At 37.0% G+C, this 9,024-nt stretch overlaps 1 protein-coding gene across 2 annotated transcripts in view; it reads right to left on the bottom strand.

Annotated features, from left to right (window-relative positions):
• LOC110459005 (BTB/POZ domain-containing protein 6-like) overlaps positions 1-9,024 on the bottom strand; it is a 61,566-nt gene that overhangs the window by 42,298 nt on the left and 10,244 nt on the right. The window contains exon 4 of one of the 2 annotated variants that reach the window (XM_021511032.1): positions 5,656-7,050. The exons of the other annotated variant lie outside the window; for it this stretch is intronic. Within the exon in view, the coding sequence (XP_021366707.1) occupies positions 6,841-7,050 (210 nt within the window). The 3' untranslated portion in view covers positions 5,656-6,840. Of the gene's footprint in view, positions 1-5,655; positions 7,051-9,024 lie in introns of those variants that run through there. 2 annotated transcript variants of the gene reach the window in all.

The following is a 9,024-nucleotide window of genomic DNA, read 5'->3' as shown; positions in this document are numbered from 1 at the left end:
TATTTAAAAGTGTATTTATTGATGCAGAAAGTCGAACAATGTCAGTGTTTCCTGTACTGTATATCTACGTCCATTTAGAACTTATCAATAGTACTAATATCATAATTGTTCACAAACACATGTAGGAATACAGCAAAGGAAAAATATGACCGTTTTATACCACCCTCTTTTAGGTTAACATACATTGTATGTCAGATGATGTCAGTTTGCATGATTTAAGTGTACACTACCATTTTAGAAAAAAGACAGTGGTTGCCTACATCCTGTTGGCATCACTTAACAGCTGATGATGACAGTTTGTAATCGTTTTAATAAACTATTCTGCGTCGATACAATAAACTATAGGTATACAGTCAGAGGGCATTCGATGCAAAGAAGCTATTAGTCAAAAACATTGACAATGGGTATCTTAACGTATATAAAATTATAGAAAATCGTTATTGGAAAATAGGCGTTAGGAATAATGAACCAGCTATTAAAAAATCCAGGTATAAACTGAAAGATCCCTTTAAATGAGAAATATATTCATGACATATTTAATATGTATGCAGGATAAATGCGTTAAAACATTTCCTTATATAACAATATACAACAGCATGTATACACCTACGTACACCCTTACTCTATTCATACCTTACCGGGTCCTATTCAGGTCTTACAAAGGAGGCCATTTTTGAATGACTGCGCCGCTAATTTCTGTTAACAAGAAAGTTTGTTAGAGGTAACACGGTATATCATACTAAACATTACGGCCAATAACAGCAGGTAGTCCTATGGATGTGTTATTATTGTTGTTTTCGTCTGCTATCTGGTTTATCGTTCAAACCCTATAAACGGGATAGCCTCTATGTAAACTAGGTCGTCCATACTACAGTAATGTTATATGTCGATGGGTATATTATGAACTATTCGTCATTCATACCATTTGAGTCTTCGGGACAAATATAATTGATAAGCATTCTCCTTTGTATTTGTCAGGTTATGCAAATAAGATGATGGTTTTGACAAAACGTTTTATTGAGCATATATTTGTGTTGGAATTCGCAACAGAGAGTAAACTGGTATTTGTTGCTTTAGTTTAGAAAATAATAATAAGATATACATTTTTAAATGAATAAGCATGGATTGTCTGTTCTAAAAGGAATACATCGTTAAAGGCAGGTAATAGTCGCATATTTATAAAAAATCATCTACACATAACAGGATTGCAGTTTGAGATTAAATATATAAATAATAACTAAATAATTCATCAATATTCAAATAAAGCATGGATATTCGCTACAGGTTCAGGGAAAGAAATTACTTGCTGTATCACACTCCATATCATGAAAAATGACAAATGTTGGACTCCCTTTACATTCAAGGTTTTCCTCTGCGTCTTCTGCTGAGGGTGATTGAAGGAAACAAATTGATCTACTGTCTTCATTACCACGTTTATAATCTATTATGGTCTCTTATCGTTTTTAATCAACTTTTTTCAGCAAACCTTCCATTTTGACCTAAGGAAGGAAATAAATCGATCTGCAACCTACATTGCTACGATAGGAATCTTTCTATTTTCTCTTTTCTTTCAAACAACCGTATCGTCTCTAATCGCCTTTTTTTCAGGAAACCTTCCATTTTGACCTAAGTATGAAATATCCGTCAAAGGAAGGCAATTGATTCTGTCTCCACGCCGGGACATCTCAAAGTCCTTATACTAGGTAATTATTATTCATTCCTTAACAACTAGTTCACGCTATATCAGTATAATGTGACCGGATGGAATACTGTAATTGGTGCCTTCGGCGTGGTATTATATTTAGGTAGCACTACATAGTAATCATCAGATCGGCGCTAACGCAAGGAGGCAAGAACGCCAACATGCATTGTAACCTGCCTCCAGGCATCGTTCACACATGCTTGCGTATATTACACGCATATACGTACGCCCTTAACTTACCTTATACCCTATCAACCGAACAGCCGTTTATAACTTCATCATTCCCATCAAAACCAAAATAATAGAAAAAGAAATGTTTTAAATGCTTTAAGTATTACAAATTGCTGTTAGAAACAAATACTTTATCTGTCTGTGTTGAACCATGTAAGTATATTGCATTTAGTTATTTGCAGTATATGATCAAAGATCATTTACTGCATACCCTTTCGTCGACACCATTGAAACAATGAAGGTTATTTTGCTCTAAGATTTGGAAAGTGAAGTTCTAGGCGAAAAACCCCAGTTATAGATCTTTTCAAGGAAAAAATGTTTAAACCACCGACAAATTTTAAACGCTGCGGTTTTCATAAACTGTCATTTGGTGGCTAAATATTCATGAGGAAATGTCGTCTGGGTATCCTTTTCACCTTCTAGGACGAAACAATCTAAACCTATCAATTAATATATATATGTTAATTTTCTAGGTCATGTTCTATGGCCTTCTTAAGGCTTGATGATAAAGTGATCAACTCCAATATTCCTGCAGAAATCTTTGTTATTTGTGAGATGGGTTTTAACGGTAAAGTATCATCGTCTCGTCATTTTAATAGTTTTATAAAGTATGTATCAAACACAATATGGAGAGTCGTACATACTCTTCAATTTTGATAGGAAATATTCCGAGGGTTGATAATCAAAAAAATAAATAGTTGACGAGTAAATAAATTACTAGGATATAATAATCCTTTTGCTGAATGTGGGAGTTTTCCGATAAATTAGAGCAATCGTACCACTTTTTCAAAAATATGTTTTATAAATCACAAGTGATAATCACCCATAGGTAAACACATCTTTATTCGGTATCTACGCAGAAACAAATATAGCAAGTAAATGACACACAAATAACACAGGTAGCATAATACTTAACCTTATCCAATGTTGTAACAAGGATACAGGAACTCGACCCAAACATATAGCCAATCCTGAGCACTAAACTATCCCCTACCCAAACATACTGTATAGCCAATCCAGAGCGCTACACTATCCTCTACCCAAACATACTGTATACACAATCCTGAGCGCTACACTATCCTGTACCCAAACATACAGCCATTCCTGAGTGATACACTATCCTCTACCCAAACATACTGTAAAGCCAATCCAGAGCGCAACACTCTCCTCTACCCAAACATACTGTATAGCCAATCCTGAGAGCTACACTATCCTCTACCCAAACATACTGTATAGCTAATCCTGAGCACTACACTATTCTCTACCCAAACATACTGTATAGCTAAATCTGAGAGCTACACTACCCTCTACACAAACATACTGTATAGCCAATCCTGAGCACTACACTACCCTCTACCCAAACATACTGTATAGCTAATCCTGAGCACTACATTATTGTCTACCCAAAAATAATGCATAGCCAATTCTATGCACTACACTACCCTCTACCCAAACATACTGTAAAGCTAATTCTGTGTGCTACACTATCCTCTACCCAACATACTGTATAGCTAATTCTGAGTGCTACACTATCCTCTACCCAAACATACTGTATAGCCAATCCTGAGTGCTACACTATCCTCTACCCAAACATACTGTATAGATAATCCTGAGCACTACACTATCCTCTACCCAAACATGCAGCCAATCCTGAACACTACACTATCCTCTACCTAAACATACTGTATAGCCAATCCTGAGCGCTACACTATCCTCTACCCAAACATACTGTATAGCCAATCCTGAGTGCTACAATATCCTCTACCCAAACATACCGTATAGCCAATCCTGAGTGCTACAATATCCTCTAACCAAAAATACAGCCAATCCTGAGCGCTACACTATCTTTTACCCAAACATGCAGCCAATTCAGAGCGTTTCACTATCCTCTGCCTAAACAGAAATTGTATAATTCTATAATTTGTACCCATAAGTAACTCAATACTTTGTTGTATTTAAACGGGAACAATATGCTAGTGTGTATTAGTATAAAAGATCCGCTATACGTTTTGTAATATGTCCATCCAAAAGTGCTACACTGTAACATATTCAAACAATGATGTATTTTTGTACTGTACATTGATTTTCTTAAAGGGGCATCACGGTTAAGTAACTATTTTTTTTTATAATTTTTTTTTTCAAATACTACATAAACATATCAAGTGAGACTGAAATAGATTCATAAAAATGACTAAATCTAAGATAATCATCGGTATTTCTACCTGTCTGACCAACGTTTTGTTCGGGGATTTCCCTGTACTAGCGCATGCGCATAGCACACCATTTCTTTGTAAACAAAATGACTGGCCGTGTGAAGTAAGCAAAAGAAAAGTGTTGTTCCGTGTCAGCTACGAAGCGAAAAGTTGCCAAATGGTCAAAAGATAGCGCAAGGAGTACGTTACGGAATCATTATTGCAGGTGGGAAATATTCAAAGGAGAAATGTAGTACGGTGCATGTATTCTTCCGGATAGCCGGTTTAGCTGAAATGGAATCGACAGAAGTACTAGCGCTGTTTATGTTTTGAATAAATATCTAAAACTATTAACCTCGCTAGTATCTTTGTCTGAGTTTGAGCACAGATGAACTTAGTTTAATATGTTAATGGGCATTTATCGGAGAGAGTTTACTTTGTGTTTCTATAAATATACAGTGGTTTATGCGAAAGGAAGGGATATGTGACTGGTTAGTTTGATTTTGCCATGAGGCCCTCCAAGGGATAACTATTGCGATGGCCACGGCGTATTCTGTCCTCTCCTCTGTCGGTACTCGGGGTCAAATGAGATACGTGCGCTATTAGATTTACATAATTTATAATATTAACGGATTCAGAAAAATGATATGATTTAATTATATTGCTGAATTAAACGTTTTTTTGTTTGTTTTTACATGCAGATATAAATTATTACTAATATGAATACCCGGCCTCCTCTGGCGCGACGACGCAATATATAAAAAAAACGTTCTTCGTCAGAAAGCTACGTTATCGCAGCTGGATTAAAAATGCTAAAATGATGGACCAAAATGAAAAACAGAGGAAGGAAAACCTACTTCTAGTAAATAGGATCGCATAACATAGATGGAATCGGAATACGTTTTGAAAACAGGGGAAAAGACATTTGTTTACGTTGTAAAAATGACGCGTGCTGCCGATAACTACGGCTTCTGTTTCGGACAAAAATGAAATGATTAAAGAAAAGTTGTCTCAAAATAAAAAGTGTCCATTTACAAGAATGCTTTAATCTATGTAAATTATTGAAAAAGTATAATTATTAAGTATCTCAACACGTTCCATATCTGACACATATTCTACATGTACACGTAGTGGTTTTGCCACACAGTTTATTGTGTGTGATGGCTAATATGACTTACTAAGTGTCAGCGTATGGAGAGAGTGAAAGTGGGAAAGAGAGTACGCATAAATATATATATGCATGGTCTAGGAAAAATAATGACCAAAGGCATTGAGTTGTACAATGTAATACAAATATTCACAAACTTTTCTCTTTTTTATACGCGTGTAGTTTGTCATTGCATATATGCACTTTATGAAACCATTTGGAAAGGGATATTCGTCTCGTGAATATTCCTTTTTACAGAAAGGTTTGTCCCATGGTCGAGGGAAGGTGTTTAGCCCCGTACCATCTGTTCCGGTCACATTCCGGTACTAAATTCAATATATATTTATATATGTACTTTATGTTTATGCCAATTATAATTGTTGACATTTAATTGTAAATGTATGACGGGAGGAGGCTGTGATGAATTGTAAAAACTTGTGCCCATATATCCCTTGTTCAATGTTATGGTTAACAAATATGTTTAAAGCTAAATACATTTTAAACCTGAATATTACCAAGTGTTTGATTAAAACATCTGATGATGAATAATTACTGTTCAATAAGTTTTAATACGGACTTAGAAATCATATTACTTGGTTGCATAGTGCGATAAGAAGTTGCAGTAGCCTTACGGCCCCTCTATGGGGGCCCGTTTGGAAACCGTTACTGCCTAGTCAGGTGACGTTATCGGCGCTACTTTTAGCAGGGCTTCCCCGAACAATGCAAGTGATCAAACTGGACATTTGGAACGGACTATGAATATGGGTATAGCGAGGTAACATAAGTGGAAGTGCATACAATACATACATTCATTAAAATGGCTTTTCACGTGATGTCCCTTTAATTGTAATAATTTTGCTAGTAAATGCCATGAACAATTTACTATGGCAAATATGCCTGATTTATAATCTACAGGCCAAGGGTTCGAATTATATAGATAAGCAAGTATAAGTCACAAAACAACTTAACAAGTCGTAACGCTTTTTCGTTAGATATAAAACCCCGAGGCGGTGACAATGTTCCTTTATGATTATATACAGACTATTAACAGATGTGACTGCACATTTATGATTTTCTATTCCAGAATGTCATTGTTTATGTCAACTTCATTTCAGCCATAAATATGGCACTTGAAGTCTATTGTTTCCTAGGACGTTTTGCAAAGTAACAACAGGTGTCTGAAATGTGATCGTTGTATGTTTGAACTGCAATGTATCGCCGAGTGTATGTTTGCTGTAATACTTTCTATTATGATATGTATGTTCTGTTATAGTGTACACATTGTAAGGTTTGAGATGGATGTACTCGCTGTCCTTCAACAAAACTTCCCCAATGTCATCCAATTTGCTTTTAACCCGAGATATGTTATCAGCTTTGTCAACAACTTCGTTATTTTCGTAAATAACTACGTTGACGGATTGTCACCGAGGGAGTAGAATGATCCAAATCCTAGTAAGCGTATACTGTGAGATACTGAAAAAGTCACCGACTCAATACCAGCAACTACATCAGTTAAGAGATAGCTGCCCTGAACGCGTCCAGCAAAACGCCACACTCGTTGTTTTGTCCTATGTTTCTATTTTTCTCTTGGTATGATTAAGTTTATTGCCCGGGACCTTCTCCTGGTGATGTTGATAGTTGATGGTTTGAATAGCATCATCAGAAGGAAGTACCTTGTGATAACAAACTTCTTTGAGAAAGAAATCCTTATCCATTACAGGAAACCGGACAGTATAGAGGATATCTCCTAAGACTTCTCTTTTGTTATCGGATGTGATCTACAATGAGGAAGCAAAATTATTATAGACTACTTATATGGAATAATGTTAATATATTTCCATGTATGATTGTTTTTTTTTCATTCTGTGTAATTTTATTTGAACTAGCTTTAGGATAGGATCATGATGGTAACCACGATCAATAACGGATGGAGTCTGTGGAAATTCATGACTCCATGAAGGTTATACTACTATAATAGCATTCGTTTTCAGCGTGTTCCTTGGTTAGACGTTCTCTTCAATAGAAGTATTCTGAAACACGAAATTGCCTTGAGATGATTTAACATGTCTGGTTTAAAATATAGTCGGATAGTCCTGTAGCGCTGTATATCAAAGTGACATAGTAAATGGCCAATCTTGTGTTAATCATAGGAAACGTTATCATCAGTATCGGCGGTTCACGTAGGCGACGTGTTCACAAATTAGATATGTTCGAAATCGGATGAAGAAGAGAGTAACTTCAGATTTCGGGAAGGACTGAGGTAGTTTAGTACTTTTTATTACCAGAAGGACATCGAAGGTCGCGATGTTCAGAACTAGTCAGAAATGTTAGATCTGAAAAATGAAGTGTAAGTATTCGGTATGTGTGTGTGTGTGTGTGTGTTGTGTTGTGTTGTGGGGGTTGGGGGGGGGGGACCTTTGTTTTTTTTAGTGTATAGTGTAAGGACAAACTTGTCTGGATTTGTCTTATTGTTGTTTTTGTTTGGAGTCTAGAGACTGTGATATCAACATTCAGACAGGCAGGAGATCCAAAGACAAGTAACAGTGTGTTTAGAAAAGACAACAAGTGATTATCGAGAAAGGATAAGATTGGTTGTATACAGTGCAATTCACTGTATCAAAGCCGAGATAAAGGTAATATCCGCTATGAGAGATGAAAACAGTGGGGATATTGTACCAGATCTGAAATCAGTGATACGGCTGGAACTAAATTTAGGGAATTCTAAAGTTGATCAGTACCCTTAAACAATTGGGCAGAAATGGAAGAGTAACCAGAAAATAGACCAACCAGCAAATAACTTGACATGGGGCAGCATTCATTTTGAACAGCCTGACCGCTTCATGCTGAATAGGCCTGATCCGGAGTAAATTCTGAACAAAAACATTTTATTGCTCGTGGTAAATATGATTTGATTATCTGAAATGGACATTTCCTGACTGACACTGAGTTGACAGGTGGAACTGAGACATTTCGGTAAACGTTGGGTTTTTGCTAGGCATATTTGATGAGTAAGTTTGACAGGAAAAAGAGTCACATGCCATAGGCGTTGGTACTAGCACACTGCAGGTGTGGACTATGTGACATTTTGTGTTCTTAATTTGAACATTGTTACAGCAACTCAAATTGATCACCGAAATGGAGAACCCAGAGACTCCACTACTAGATGAATTTGAGCCAAACTCCCCCTTGTCAGAACTTGAATTTGTTCCTCCTAACCTGAACCCGCTGCCGTACCAGAACCTGCCAGCGGTAGGTTTACAAGCATTGAAGGCAAATAAGAAAACTTTGAGAGTACCTTCGGCCAAAACAGCTTCCGTATGGACAAGTGATAGTAGGACCATGGGGTACCAGAAGGTACTGGCTGGAAAATCACAGCAGGGCACACAAACACTTATGAGGGTTATTAAGATAATTTCCTAGAGAGCAAATCCTGCTATTCTGAGGTACTTGGAACCATTTGGAGCCTGTTGAAAACCACCACAACCACATTAACAGGACTGTCTGTCTTAGAGTCACACCAGTCACTGGAGTGTCCGGTCCTACCACCACAACAACATTAACAGGACTGTCTGATCCTAGAGCCACACCAGCCACTGAAGTGTCCGGTCCTACCACCACAACCACATTAACATGACTGTCTGGTCTTAGAGTCACACCAGCCACTGAAGTGTCCGGTCCTACCATCACAACCACATTAACAGGACTGTCTGATCCTAGAGCCACACCAGCCACTGAAGTGTCCGGTCCTACCA

This window comes from Mizuhopecten yessoensis, unplaced genomic scaffold (genome assembly GCF_002113885.1).
Source record: "Mizuhopecten yessoensis strain PY_sf001 unplaced genomic scaffold, ASM211388v2 scaffold1311, whole genome shotgun sequence".
Taxonomy (NCBI): Eukaryota; Metazoa; Mollusca; class Bivalvia; order Pectinida; family Pectinidae; genus Mizuhopecten; species Mizuhopecten yessoensis.
The sequence above is the reverse complement of the archived record's forward strand: the minus strand, read 5'-3'. Positions and strand labels throughout refer to the sequence as shown.